General features: G+C 36.8%; 1 protein-coding gene across 1 annotated transcript in view; it reads right to left on the bottom strand.

Moving 5' to 3' along the window:
- Window positions 1–981: 981 nt before the first annotated feature.
- Window positions 982–16394, bottom strand: part of LOC108965435 (homeobox protein caupolican) — a 35471-nt gene continuing 20058 nt past the window's right edge. Inside the window, exons 3-5 of the mRNA XM_018927855.1 lie at window positions 10299–10414; window positions 5172–5563; window positions 982–2577 (exon numbers count right to left, since the gene is read on the bottom strand). Coding sequence (XP_018783400.1) covers window positions 1424–2577; window positions 5172–5563; window positions 10299–10414 — 1662 coding nt within the window. The 3' untranslated portion in view covers window positions 982–1423. The remainder of the gene's footprint in view (window positions 2578–5171; window positions 5564–10298; window positions 10415–16394) is intronic.

Here is a 16394-nt window from a genome sequence, read left to right as displayed (position 1 = left end):
AAAAATTAAAATAAAATAAAACAAAATAAAATAAAACGAAATAAAATAAAATAAAATTAAATTAAATTAAATTAAATATTTATACATTAAAATTACAAGTCGGAGATGGGAACTTACTTATGTATATAAAAGCAAAATTTCACACTTTTTTACACCTCCATTAAAGCTATATTTTTTAGATTTAAAAGCTATTGAAATTTTTTTTAGCTTTTTGAAATTTTATACCTTAATTTATAAGCTGAATCCATAAAAAAGTTTTTCAAAGATAAACAAAGCAAAAAGAAAAAAACCCAAGCGATTTAGTACTCTAGTTTTTGAGATATCAATCTGAATTTTTGTACACATGCTTTAATCGGCAAGAGACTGCTTATCGGATAGCTATAGCATATAGCTGCCATACAAACCAACCGATTAAAATCAAGCGCTGTTATGGCATCCGTGCAACCGAAATCAACGTTTTTCTATTTTTCTTATACCCTCAGCGTTAATTCTTTTTAGTTTGTAAACATGTTTACGAACCAGCCCCTACTTGCGCCAACAGCAAAATAATGCCGCATGCGTTAATTTTTAGCACTTTTTAATTGCCATCTTTTAATGTGCTTTTAATCTTAATTTATAAGTTTTACAAGCAATTTTATCAAGGCTTAATTGCTATTTTTACAACACCTTCGCGCTTTTTACCGATAGTGTTAATGTTGCAGCTGCTATCTAGCTTTCAGTCTAGTCAGCTAGTGTGTGCGCAGAGTCGTTAACCTGCCGTTGGTGTGACTAATGGGATGTGCGTATGCCTTAACTAGCTTTTATTGTTGTTTTAATAAAGCGCTATTAATTGTACAATAACAACTGCAACAGCACAGGCAATTTGCGGCGACCACCCTCTCCATATTTTCACGTATTTGCTGCGGCGAGTTCGTGCCTTAAGTCTTCAGTTATTACTTTTACTGTTTTCAACTACTTTTTGAGTTACTTTTTTTTTGTTTCCCCTTTTTTTTTTTTTTTTGGTTAGCTGCGCGCGTGTTGAATTACGCAGCCGGCAGGCGAATTGCAATAAACACTTTTTATTGCCGCTTACTCAAATTACGTTTTTATTGCAAAATAATTAGCGCGTTTAAATTGTGACGGCAGGCACTGCTGCGAATAGCGGATTTGTGGTGTATATACACATGTATGTAAATACGACGCAGATGTACAAGGAAAAGTAATGAAGAAACTAGTGTGACTTACTTCCGCTGTCCGCCGTCCGTAAGCGCCGCGCTTTGCTACAAAAATTTCAATACAATTATATTTTTACAATTTATTGCCTGCTTTTGTTGTTGCGCATGTCCCACATGTCCCATGGATGACACGAGTTGCGTAAGCTTAATTTTTTTTTTTTAAATTTTTTTCAGCGACTGATTGACTCATGACCTCCAACTCTCCCCACTCAGCCCTCAGCACGTGCCGCTGCCAACGCGTAATTGATACCCACACTGGCACCCATTGCCGCGCCGTACATCCCTTGCGACACAGCGATACCATTACCACCGTTGTAGCACATGCCAGTCGCGGCGCTAGTGGGCGTCCCCATTAAGCCGCTGCGCGCCAGCTGATTCAAGGCAATGCCACTGCCGCCGCTCACCAACTTCATGTTGGGTGGTGTTTGTGGCGGCGTATCCGGCTGTATTTCGTTGAAACCCAAGCGCTGTTGCTGCTGTTGTTGCTGTTGCAGCTGGTGATATTGTTGCGCTGTTAACAGTGGTGGCCCCTGCGTCATGGCAGGTGGCGTCGAAGCGCTACTGTTGCTGCTGCCACTGCCAATACTGCCGTTGTGGTGGTTGCTGCTGCCGCTGCCATTGTTGCTGCTGTTGCTGCTGGAGCTCAAATTGAGAAATTGACCGCTGCTGTTGTTGTTGTTGTTGCTGCTGCCAGTTGCTGCGTACGCCGTAGGTATGCGCGAATAAGGCAATGCGCCGACGTAGCCGTTCATCATACTCAGCGATGTCGAATTGTTGCTGCTGCTGCTGTTGTTGTTGTGCGCTGGTTGTGTGTTGCTGCTGCTGTGTGGATTGAGTTGACTGAGCTGTTGTAAGTGCGTCGGCATTTGTTGGTAGTATTGCGACCGGCTCGGCAGCAACGATTGCTGCTGCTGTTGTTGTTGCTGTAGCTGCTGCTGATATGTGTTCATTTGTGTAGGTGGTGGCAGTGCGGCCAGCGTCGGCGGCGGCGGAAGTGGCGGTGTCTTGCAAGCGACCGTGTCTGCCAAACTCCAGATCTTGGGTTTGCTCGCTGGGAGCGGTATACCACAGTCCGCCGCACGCAGCAGGTTTTTTGACACATTATACTCATTCGCTGCGTTGATTTGACTTGTTGTGCCATATGTCATACTAACTGCATGCTGCTGTTGTTGCTGTTGTTGGTAGTAAGCAGTTGCTTGTTGTTGTTGGTAGGGATGATAGCTGGGGTGTTGCCCATATGGTGAACTGTAGATGCCACTCATGTTGCGTAAGGAGGATATATCGCCGAATTTCGGTTCATCCATTGTGCAGCCATCCATTTTGTATTCCTTCCCCAATAACTCAGATTTCACCACGGGGTCATCTGCGAAAGAGAGAGGGGGAGGGTGATATGCAAATTAATTTGATTTCAATTTGTTTGCGAATTGAGTGCGGAAATCTCTGCTAAGACGCACAATCATAACAAGGAATTGTACACAACGGTTAAGTTAAGACAACAACAAAAACAAAAGTTTTGGAAAACCTTCCCATTTCTCAAAAAAGTTACTACTCCCCGCTCTGTGCTATCATTTGTGGGCGTTGAAGCGCTCAACCCTCGCAATGCCACAACTTTCAACTACAAAATATTTCATCTTCCGTTACTTTGAAGCCACCAACCTCTACCGTCCTTTATGCAGTAATTCCACAAGCACTTCACTGGTGTTTACTCTGCTCGTTGGTGTCTTGTCTTGTCTTGAAGTTAACTTAATTTGGTAAAAGTTGCAGAATTCAGTCAGCGAGGCCACTTAAAGGCGTTGTTGCACAGCCCACCGAGCAGCCCTTAACTTAATGGCAGCCATATGCCAGCCATTTCCTGCCGACGTCGACCAGCCGTCGAGCAGTTGGGGCAGCTCAGTTGTATCATAGTCAATGTCAGTGATAAAGCAAGCAATAACAACAACATAAGTATGTGTGAACGCTTGGAAGACAACAACAGCCCACAAGTGGCAGTTAGCGAGTGTAAGAGGTAGTGGCAGCAGACAAAAGGGGGAATGTGTAATGTCGCGCCACATAAATATCACTTAAAGTGAATGATGCGCCAGCCAAAAAGCCAACCCCAGTGTTGGCAATGCTTGCACTCGTAAACGCTTTGTTGCGCTTTGTTGGAGCAAGCAGTGATTTTGGCAAGCGAAATTTCTGAGGGTTTCGTTACAATGTGTCTTTTATGAGGGTGGTTCGGAAAATAGGCAGAGTAGATGAAAACGCATATATGATATGAAAGCTTAAAGAGTAGTTTCGCCTTTAGTTTCTTATATCTTAACTCTTTTGGAATGGAGAATTTATACATTTTGGAGTTAATTTATTGAAGTCGAGGTAAAAATAGTATTTTATACAGCTTTTTTGCTTTTAAGTCTTCACAGAGATCTTTAGACCTTTTTAAGCTTTTGCAGACCATATTTCATTTAGACTTTTAGAACCTTAAAATGGACTTATTTTAATTATAGCTTTAGTGTTTACTATAAATTGGAGATATGGTTTAATAATGGGATCCACCATTTGGAAATATAAAGGAGACCCAAATATGAGTTTCTGGTCTTATTGAAACTTTTATAGAGTAAGGCAATGGGATACCTTAGACGTTAGGTCTTTCATATAATACATCATTTTGATAAACCCAGCATCCTTGAAAGATTTCGAGTTGTAACTCGATCAAAAATAATCGTTAAAGATGGCTTTGCGAATGACCTAAATCTATAAGTTTTTTGTTTAGTAAGATAAAAACTGAATAATACATTGGAACGTGATTAGAAAAGAATTGAAAATTATATATACCGCTACTTTTCTTCATTAAGGGGTAACATGAGTTTACGGGTTTCCAAAATTTTTTTCAATTTTTATATTGTCTTATTATCTCTAGAATATTGTCCTAAATTTTCATGTTGATCCGAATAATAGTTTCGGATATATAGCCTTGAGAAATTATGCGCTCGAGCTAGCTAGGCTAACTGCGCCGTCTTTAAACGCGTTTTTCTCGTAACTATTTTTTTTAAATCCGCTGGCAAGATTTCTGGAGAAATACTCAACCGATCTTCATGAAATTTTACACAGGTCTTTCAGATACAATTCTTAAATACTCGGATGAAGGATTTTTTTACAACTATTTGTAAAAAAATGTCGGGAAATTTTAATTTTTTTATAAAACTGTCTGCAAAAATCCAATTCTCAGTTTTTTTCCTTCGTCCAAATTATAAATTAAGGTTTTAACTAAAATACATATTTTTTTCCTTTAGATGATACTGTAAGGAGTTAACCTACCAAAGCGGGCACATCTTTTTTCCTAAGAGTCACTGGAAATGACGTTGCAATGGCCTAGTTTAAAATTTCTTTTTAAAAAATTTCAGAATTTCTTTGCTATTTGTTAATGTTAATGTTAAAATATTTTTTTTTTTGTATGAGAAAAATTTTTTTTTTAAATGAAGCATCGAGCAGTATAAGAATATAGAATCAAGAATATTATTTTTCTAAAAATAATCTGTAAATTTTCTATATCAAATATTTTTCGTACCACCCTCATTTTCAGTGCAACAAAATGTCAACAACCCTCACGCGATGGACCAAAAGGAATACCGTCAACATTTTGTGCTGCTTAAGTGCTTACGACAAAAGGAAACGACCTTAAGAAACAGAGTGTAACCATAAGCGATGCCAAAGTGCCAAACAAGTAATGAGAGTTTTCTCAAAGGATAGCAATAACAATGGCGAAACGGCAAGCCTGTAGTTGACATAGGGCAGTAAGGCAGGAAACTCACACGGACAAATATCGAAGGCTTAAATGAAATCAAGTTAGTTTTAACAACTTAAGATTAGCGGATAGCGATGTTACCTAACTACCAAAACTATAACCAACACTTCAGCTGTTAAAATATTCCATATAATATCCACATAATAAACATTTAGCAATTTAGTTGTCTAACTCACCTTTTCGCAAGTCACTGCCACTCAAAGCTGCACCACCGTAAACGCCCCCAACGACGTCGCCTGCGCCTACACCGCCGCTGCTCAGCTTATCAACCTCATCGGCAGCATCTTTTTCCTTCTCATCGTCCGACAACATTGCTTCATCATCGTCGTCGGTCTTATTCTTTGGTTCCCAAGTCATTTTATTCTCCTTCTTCAAACGTCGACGCGCATTCGCGAACCATGTAGAGACCTGTGTCAGCGTCATTTTCGTAATGATGGCCAACATTATCTTCTCACCTTTGGTGGGGTAGGGATTCTTCTTGTGCTCACTAAGCCAAGCCTTCAGTGTGGCTGTGGACTCACGTGTGGCGTTCTTGCGGCGTGCGGCCAAGTCGTAACTGGAACCGTAACTAAAAGAAATTTTTTTTTTTAGACATTTTAAATGTATGTGATAATTGAACGTTTTTTTTTTTTCTTTTATTTTTATGGCCAGAAAATTATTATTTTTTAGATTTTTTTAAAATAAACCGTTAATAACCTGAGCAGGGTATATTAAGATTGCCAGGAAGTTTGAAATATTCATAGGGAAACAAATATATATATGTATGTATAAATAATCAGGATGAGTGGATTTAGCTGTATACGTCTGTTTGTCTGTGTTTGTATATAAGCAAATTACTCCCTCAGTTTTTGAGACGTCGATTTGAAATCCCTCAAATGTTCTTTTCTGCTTATTTTCCTCAAGATCCAGTTCTTGTTCGGCAAACTCTTTTATTTGATGAGATATCTTCACGAAATTTTGTATGCGTTATTACACGCAGCAATGCTATAATCTCCGAAGAAACTGTTTGAAGCGGACCACTATAGCTTATAGCTGTCATACAAACTGACCGATCATAATCCAGTTCTTGTATGCAAAACTATTTTCTTTCACGAGTTATCTTAACGAAATTTGGCATAAATAAAAACCCTAGACAACTATACAATTTCCGAACAAATTGTTCGGATCGGACTACAATAGCAAATAGCTGTCATACAAACCGACCGCTGTAAATCAATTTAGAGATCTTTATATATCCGTTTATGCGATACGAAATACACATGTGAAGGGTATTGAAGTTGCGGTACAAACGAAGTTAACGTTTTTTAACTTATCAAAGCTGTTATTATTTTTTTCTTTAACAAAAAACTCAATCTTAATCAGATTACAATCTGCTTAATGTCTTTCCCACCAACCCTCATCGCCTTGAGAGCGGATTTCTAAATGAATTGGCGAATACGAGTGTTAACTTACTAATTTATAACGGTCAATTATAGCAAATCGAAATATATATATAAGTAGAAACATATATGCACATGTAAATAACTAATCATACGTAAATAAATACTCGCTTGATTTACTCAAGTCGAGTGGCGGCAATTAAGTGTCGGCTGCGCCTCAAAGCGCTATCGATTCTGCAATTTGTAAATATTGCCAAAGCGTCAACCGCACAGCAAAGCAACAATAATAAAAACAACAACAAAAATTAACAGTCAGCTCAACAACAATACCAACAAAAACAACCTCAGCTATCGCCACGATAACGTCAATGCTGCAAACAACGCTCCACCAGACAGCCCCGCGCAATCACACATTGCGAACTTAGAAATTTAGAAGACAGGCAACAACAACAACAACTATATGAAATATGAGCAACTAATTGTCAGTTGGAATGTTGATTGAGCCACAATACTGTCATTGCAGACATAGCCTTCGCCACCGCCTCTAACACCACTTCCTCCCAACAGCAATGCCACCGCCATGGCAGCGCACGAGCGCGGTACGCTAACTTTAGCTTTTAGTTGAGTAATTTCGTTATCTGCAGCGGAGACACCTTGGTACAGTAATTGACTTGACTTGAATATGGTTTCGGAATGGAGTTGCAGTTTAGCTTACCCAATCAACGCTGATATGTATTAGTGTTATAGGCGGTATTATCTAAGTAAGCGCTTTGATGCCATATCTGTAAGCGCATTTAATCGATAAGCATTCGTTTCTAATAATACGTGCGGACTATGTGCAAAATGAAGAAATTGCCATTATTGGGCTTATAATAAATATTTTTAGTAAGCATGTTTTCGTTCGTTTGTGTCCAAACTCATTATCTCATTAACGATTGAAATAATGCACAGATTCAATGAAGTTAGCTATCGATCCATTAAACTATAAATGGATTTACTTAGGATGGATTATCGTACTCATTGATCGAAAGTTGACTACAACAAACATACTGATGGATCAGTAGATCGTGCAGTCACGTAATGATTTTCTGCCAAGACTGTGTCCAGCATTGTACATCGTTTATAACAAACGCAATCACGCCGGAATCTTTATAAAGGGCAGTAGAAAGTTCCGAAAGCGTTCGGTTTTATTTGCAATTATGTTTGTGAAAGGTTTTCTTTTGATCTTCTATTACTGTCGGACTCTGACCTCTCTAACAGCTTAAAATCACTATATGGTCATTATAATAGTTAATTCATATGTAAAAATCTTTGAAATGGCAATGTCTTCATAGGACTTTATCTTGTCGAAGCATCATATTTCATAGCAAGGATATTTTTAGAAGCTACTCATAAAGCCTGCGTTTTGCAATTCCATAATTCATGACTTTGAAAAGTTAAAAATGTAACGGGTAGTAGACCGACAGGGGCCGCAAACGACATCCCGCTCTTTTGACATTTCTCTTCAGTAAGGTTTGTCATTTCATCATGAAAAGATATACGATCAAATTCGAAATTCCATTCATGGTGATCATAATCGTCCTGTCCGATCAACAATTGAGCACCTAGTGGTAGTTTTGATCCACAGGCACAGTAGTTTATGGATGTTTTCAGATTTTGATCATGGAGGTCAGGAGGTGAGATTATTGATCTTTTAAAATCATGATATTCTGATGACGCTACTGAGTATTTTATCTTATCAAATAAAGACACCTAGACTATTATATTACTGGGAAAAATCAAATCCCGTAGCTAAGTGGAGGAGAAAAATATCTCAAACAAGCTTTAAAATGTTGAACTCCTTATTGTATAAAATTTTATTTAAAACATAAAATTTTTTTCTAATTAGCATTGCAAGGAAATTCAAGATGCGATGGTACAATATACCTGCGAGCAAAACTGAAAAATACGAAATACCAACTGGTCACAGATTCATTACAGAATGGGGCTAACAAATCAAGAAGACTGCAAAAAGTGTCAAAACCAAGACAGGGAAACATTAGATTTTGTTTTTGTGAATAGTCAGACAAGAGGCAAGAAGTAGTGTTTGAGATTCTGATATGCAACAAATAACTTAAATCGTCGAAACCGTTTCGTAATTTTAACAAGAAACCTTCCAAGCCAGGATTGACAGTCAACAAGATTTAGCTGTGTTTTTGGTGCGATTTGTAAGGAATCATTTGCTATGAGGTCTTCTTAATTCTTAATTCGAACAACTGCTGTCGAAAATTTCACCGCCTGAAGGAAACAAACGTCCGGAAGAGGTCAGCTTTTCGCAATAGGAGTTTAACTATGCTTTATCAGTGTAACACAAGGTTATATACATCGATAGTTATAGACATGCGCTCCGGAAGCTTGGTTGGGTATGCATCCACCTTATAGCATGCGACAGTCACCAAGGGATTACTACATGAGTTCGCCTGTCTATGATGAATGACTTTGCTGTTGAAAATTATATCTCAAGGGAAACTTATGAAAATCCTATTCAAGTTTTTTGTTTTTAAGTAGGAGAGTTTCTATGAAAGTGGTATATGAACCGAACAAAACGTGGCATACTAAATAAAGCTTTCAACTTAAAAAAATGGATTTGTATTTACTAAAACAAACTAAAGCAAACACAAGCTTGACTTAAGCTCTGAAAAAGTTTATTTAATTGGTATTTTCCCATCACATAATTCTAAAATGCTAGCTCCTCAATACAAATCCTCTAAATCTTTAAACCCACAACAAAACCGAAATGCGGAAAAAGTTTCCAAATCGTGTGAGCTTTAGCAGTTTCAGCGTGAAAATTCACAGCGAAAATCCTTGAAAGTGACAGCTGGCCATAATAAAAGCTTTTCCACCACGGCGGAACGCACAACGAATTTAAATCTTTCGATAATTTTAAGTGTCGCATTTGAAAAACAACAACAACTACAAGCACAAATAACCAATAGCCAAACAAGCGAAATAAAAACGAAGTAACTGTAATAGATAGAACGGAAAATGAAAACGTATTGCTGATACGAACGAAAGGAGACGAAATCGTGCGTTGTGGTCGATAAGGGCGACAGGACATTGCAGAGACGTAAGCGACAAATACTGCTGTACCACTTGTTGAACTGCCACAGACTACAAATGTACGCGTGGGATTTAGTTGGGTTCATAGACAAAGTTACTGCTGTTGTTGTTACTAGTGTTTCTATAGTATGCGCGTGTGTTCTACGCCATTTTTGTGGCACACAACCGCAGACAAGCTCGTCGCACTCTCAAAGTGGACGCAGCAGCCGACTACGGCTTGCGGCCAAATAGCAAATATGCAGCGTCGTGATCGGCTGAGTTATCTGTCTTTAATTTTATCAGCATTTAAGCGTTTAAACTCTGCACATAATGAAATTCGTTTAATTTAAAAAACAAATCCTTGCAACAATTCAATATTTAGTTCTTGTATTAATGTGAACAGAAGTTGGTAATCTCGGTCATTTAACGCTTGGCGGCATTGACGCTAACGAAATCCGAAATTTCTTTTTGGGCAGCAAATAAGTAATAAATCACGTGCATAGCGTGTTCCACTTCCACAACAACCGTTAGCTGACACACGCCACAGCCAGAGCCAAAGCGAGTGAGGTCATGAGAAGAAACCTGCTCACTGATAAGCCACTTATGAGCATAAAGACCAGACAACATATTGTCAACACGTCATAAGTCATCGCGTTTACGTTCAAGTGCTTAAGATTTATTTCTTATTCTGTTGTTAGACTTACATACATATACTCTATATACATATTTATGAATAAGTAGCACGCTGATAATATTATTTTTATTTTTTTTATTTTTTTATTTTTTTTATTTTTTTTTTTTTGGTTCAAACATAATAATTGCAGATAAGTGCCATTGCTTACTTACCCATAAGCGGCAATGGGATCATATGAATAATAACCAGTGGTTGGCTGCAGGCTAGCTGAGGTCCAAGCAGACATGTCAGAGCCAGCGTTGCCTTCTTTAAGTGCATAGGGGTTACTCTGTAAGAAGAAGAGAGGAAATAAAAAAATTAGAGCTAAGAAAAATAGTAGATTGAATTTAAATATAAAAAATATAAAGTAATTAAAAACTGGCGTAGAACTGTGTAGAATATTAAAATGTAAAAGTGTTTTTTTCATAAAAAGATGTTAATAAAAAAAATTACAAAATATAACTTTTTTATATTCTACTTAAAGTGCTTTAAATTTTTTGCAAATACGCAAAGTGTTCATACGACTTTTCTTTAATTTTTTTTTTTTTTTTTTTAATTCTAAGTATTCCGGGTGTAGTTTTCTCAATCCAGAATCCTCTTCCGAGTTTCCGGAGATCTTCAAGTGTTCGGTTTTTTATTTTACTTGAGTATTACTTCTTTGGCAGCTGCTTTTATATGACACTAACAATTTGTATGGCGATTTTACCTCAAATAATTTTCAAAAATACTGCCAAGTTAATAGTCATTGACCTGATAAAAATCCGAGACTATTATAATTCTTTGATTACCGTGTTGGAGTTAAACATGAATTCGTTGCAAACGGTCAATAAGGCAGAAAATTCCTGGTTTTTCTCAGCGACAATGTGCCGTCAAATTCGAACATGATTGTAACAAACCAAACTTTTTGGAGGAACACGAAACGAGAATTATCGGTCAGCCTCTCCAAATTTGGCTATTCTAGTTATTATTGAAATTCGTTTTATTCCATTACATATCGAACTTTTGTTGTAATCCCACTAATAATATTAGCAGAAAAATAGAATTTGTTGAACATGAAATTTCGCCAGTTGACTCTATCCTTTGTGAGTCCATCCCAGTTGTACATCCCAGACAGGTCACTTATCCACTTGGTGCTCCTATTGGATATGTGGGCCTCCTTGCTGCCGTTGAAACATCATCTTCGATGCGAACGGCATGGGCTAATCTGTGCATTTGTTGCATTCTAACCGCTTAACTGTATCTATTGCGTGGTTCTATCTTCTACGGTATTCATCGCTCACGTGAATGACTCCAAAGATCTTGCGACGAACAGTTCGAATGTTTTTGAGCCATATAATAGGACGGGAATTAGAAATGCTGGTTCCGAGACATCAAAGTCTTTACATTTTCAAATTCATAACTGCCAAAATTGACGTAGTTCCCAAGATGCGAGGAATCTTTGTATGTGGCCTCTAAGTACTTTGTCTTACCTCGTAAATGACAGGACCAACTTTTTTCGATACTAGGCTTGTCTATACCATCTGGCTACTCCAGGAGCCTTGTACTTCTAGAGTAAACAGTATCAGATTGACGGCACTTGATACTTTTTTCAGAATTATTTAAAAAAGATTCACGAGAGTCTCAGTCTAAAAACTTGAACATGTAACGAACGCCTTGAAGAGGTCCTTCCCGATTTTCACGGAGCTAATGTGCTCAGCGGTATTCTGCATAGTTTCGAGAAGTATTACCTCCACATATCGAGTGTAATCTGTGTGTCTGTTATTAAGGGGTTAGGTGGGTTTGAGGATTTACAAAAATCGATTTTCTTTTTTTTTTGTTTGCTTTGTTAATTCTACAATATCTCTAGAATATAGTCCTAAATTTTAAAGTTGATCTGAGTATTAATTACGGAGATACAGCCTTGAGAACTTGTGCACTCAAGGCTAGCTGCGCTAAGTGCCCTGCCTTTAAACGCGTTTTTCTCGAAACTGTGTTTCTGAAGTGGGTGCACACGATTTCTCGAAAAGTTATCGACCGATTTAGTTCGTATTGTGTACACGTTTTTGAAATAATATTATACAGTTATTGATTGAAGGATTTTTTCTTGTTTAATTACAACTTATTTTTCTGACCAAAAAATTTTACCAAAAATTAGATTTTTTGTTCAAAGTCCGAGAATAGAAGGACAATTTTAATATTTTTTTATTTCCTACGTTCAAAAATGAGATTTAGATATGTACTAACAGAATATGCTTAGTTTTTCAATTTTACATGAACCAATAATAAGTTATGCTGTCCACGGCGAGAGCACTTTTTTGCGAGACACCCAGGGAAATGCGGTCTCAACGGCGGAATTTCCAACATTTTTGTATCGAAATTTCAGGAGATATTCTTCAAATATACTCGTATACCATTGATATAACATATTATATTTTTCAAATATATGATTGCTTTACCTTTTTTTTTTTACCTCTGAAACCCACCTTAAGCGGTTAGGTTTTCTTTCCTTACTTTACAGAAGCCGGCCTCGAACAACAATAATTTGTTTGCTGCCTTAACTTCTAAAAAAATTTTCGCACTTTACCGCTGCCAATCAGCTTCTCAAACTCTTATCTTATACTTATCTCTTATCTCTTTCTGCCTATATGTTTATTTTATTGAAAATACGTAGCTCGATACTATATCGAAGTTTTAAAAATAAACAAGACTTGGCTAACTTTTAAAAAATACCTTTAGTAACACACTTAATTAAAACATTTTAAAATGCGATATTAAAAAGGCTTGTGTGAGCGAAATCTTTCTATTCATATCGGGTGATTTTTTAAGAGCTTGATAACTTTTTTAAAAAAAAAAACGCATAAAATTTGCAAAATCTCATCGGTTCTTTATTTGAAACGTTAGATTGGTTCATGACATTTACTTTTTGAAGATAATTTCATTTAAATGTTGACCGCGGCTGCGTCTTAGGTCTGTCTCTTATACACATCTAGATGTGTATAAGAGACAGCTTCTGTACGCACTGTACGCATTCGTGTGGTTGGTTTAATGTCCAATAAAGTAAACTGAGTGCGAAACTTGGTCACAATCGCATTAATTGTTTGCTCCTGTCTCTTATACACATCTAGATGTGTATAAGAGACAGGGCTTCTGGTTGCTCTTCACCCCAAATGCGGCAATTTTGCTTATTTACGTAGCCATTCAACCAGAAATGAGCCTCATCGCTGAACAAAATTTGTCGATAAAAAAGCGGATTTTCTGCCAACTTTTCTAGGGCCCATTCACTGAAAATTCGACGTTGTGGCAGATCGTTCGGCTTCAGTTCTTGCACGAGCTGTATTTTATACGGTTTTACACCAAGATCTTTGCGTAAAATCTTCCATGTGGTCGAATAACACAAACCCAATTGCTGCGAACGGCGACGAATCGACATTTCACGGTCTTCAGCCACACTCTCAGAAACAGACGCAATATTCTCTTCTGTACGCACTGTACGCATTCGTGTGGTTGGTTTAATGTCCAATAAAGTAAACTGAGTGCGAAACTTGGTCACAATCGCATTAATTGTTTGCTCACTTGGTCGATTATGTAGACCATAAATCGGACGTAAAGCGCGAAACACATTTCGAACCGAACACTGATTTTGGTAATAAAATTCAATGATTTGCAAGCGTTGCTCGTTAGTAAGTCTATTCATGATGAAATGTCAAAGCATACTGAGCATCTTTCTCTTTGACACCATGTCTGATATCCCACGTGATCTGTCAAATACTAATGCATGAAAATCCTAACCTCAAAAAAATCACCCGATACTTACTTTATTTCATTTTATGCATGTCTTATTAAATAAGTTCGATTAGTTTGTGAAAACCAATCAATACACACAAAAGCACACTAAAAAAATGACAAAGCAAAACAAAGCCAAAGGAAACTAAGCCCAAATAAATCGAAGCTGTAGAATAAAATGTAGAAATAGAACGAAATTTACTTGCTGAATAATAAAAATTTAAAAACAGCACAACAATAATACTTTCTATACTGAAAAAAAGTGACAAAGGCTTATAATTAAATACTAAATAAAACCGAATAAAAGTACACTCGCAATGACAGCGCTGACAAGTGAGGCAACAACAAAATGGCAAATATGGCAGTCAAAGCGATCGCACGCGATGATGGCGGCAAAACTCAATGAATGAGCTATGAATGAGAATGAATTTATTTACACAAGCATTGTTGCCAAACGCAAAACACAAAAACAAAAAACAACAACAACAAAATATAAATGCTAAAACGAAACCGAAATTCAACTTAGTTCAAATTGGCTAAAAGGGAAACGGACGTCGGCAGCGGTAATACACAGATACACAAATATGATATTTGTACATATGTATACAATATATGTATATACATCTATATGTACATATATGTTGCTGTGTGTGTATGTGTTCTACTCAAAATAAAGGTGTCTCACCGGCAAAGCAATACATTGCTGCAATTCCTGTTGTTGTCATGTTTTAGTTTAGTTAACATAAATGCAAGTGTAAAACACGAGCAACAAGCATTGCTAAAACAACAACAATTACAAATACATAAATGCGAACAGACTCATTTATAATGGTAATAATAACAAATGCAAGGGCACACACCAGCATAGAAGCCACAAATGTAGACATACATATATATAAGTAAATGATATTTTTGCTAGACGCGGTGGCTTTTTATATGTACATATACTCCTATACATTTATTAAAAAATCAACACAATGGCATGATTTTAAAACGGATGAGGCTTAACAAACTATATACAACCTTTTTTATGGTAAATTCTACGACATAAGAGACAATATATAATAATGATTTTAGTACATTAAGGCCCGTTTCTCAATGTCTTGTTAGCATCAATCTATCATTTAAGTTCCGGTTAACTTAACCAAGACTCCTTCGTTTGGTAAATAATCTTTGTTTTTTAACTATAACAACTGACAGATGGCAGACATTAAGAAAACGCCTTAAAATGGATTGAAATTTAAACCTTCGCGACCAAAAAAGAAAGCTATTGGAAATAAACAAGAAAACTCGTCGTGTTAGTAAACTTTTAGTGAAGGTGAGGCAGTGATGGATTATCAAAGTTTTGAAAGTAACTTGGAAGGGAATAACTTACAGAAAATACTAAAATGAATATTAGCAAATTTTCGTAAAATAAAGAAGCATTTTGAGGCTTATTTTTGGAACCAATTTGTGTTGCTCGGCAAGGCGCATAAAAAATAGTCTGCTTCAGTATATAATATTATAATAAGAGTTAATGTCGATAGAATGTGGTATTTGTCATTTCCCAAAAATAACAAATAGTTTTACTGCTAAAATGTTGGGGTAGGTCAAAAAACGAATATTTTCTTCACCTGGCACTTTGAAAAATAGGACGATCACTACTCTACTCATTCTTAAATTACATAATCTTTTTTTTATTTAGTATTTTTTTATACATTTTCTCTTAGCTTCACTCTCATTCTCAATATCTGACTCTTTTTTTCTCTACATATCTGAACTATTTTAAATCTGAAAATACCTTAATAGCCTAAATGTATATTATAAATAAAACTTTTTCTCTCTTTAGTCTTTATTACCTCTCTAACAGTCTCTCTCCTCAAACTGTCCTGTAAAACTTTGTTTTACATAATTATTTCTTTTCTTAATTTTTGCAATTCTCACCTAGCTTATATATATTGTCGATCCTAACCGGCATCTAAATTCTAACGCATGCATTAGAACCGCTAAGAACGCTGATCCATTGTGGTACCTCTTACAATATAGATCACAAGAGCCCCACATCGACAAAGCGCTTTGAGCCTATCGCATATTTGTTGAAACGGGGACTATTAGTTGCGGCTATGCCAGTTACTAAGACTGACACTTACACAGTAGATTTTCAGTATAAATTTAGTTTCATCGCACAATAACTCAATTGCGTACAAACGGTTCGACAAATTCCAAAACCAAATAATCCGGACTTCAATGTCAAAGCGCTCAATTCAATTATCTTGTCAGTAGAGACGCGGCTGCAGGCAGTGACGGCGCACGCGCGAACCAAATACCGCCTGCTGACCGCTGTCTATTTGCATAACGAAAGGATCGGACTTTCAACGTGAATTTGACGTGCCACAAACCACAAAAGCGAACAAATGATAATCCAATTAAATGTTAACGATACAAGTAACACACACACACACATACGTACTCATATACGCGCGCATTTACAACGTATAATAACGTAATAAAAAAGCCAACAAATACTT

This window comes from Bactrocera latifrons, unplaced genomic scaffold (genome assembly GCF_001853355.1).
Source record: "Bactrocera latifrons isolate USDA-ARS-PBARC rearing strain unplaced genomic scaffold, ASM185335v1 scaffold_1, whole genome shotgun sequence".
Lineage (NCBI taxonomy): Eukaryota > Metazoa > Arthropoda > Insecta > Diptera > Tephritidae > Bactrocera > Bactrocera latifrons.
Note: the sequence above shows the minus strand (reverse complement) of the source record. Positions and strands in the feature narration are given on the sequence as shown.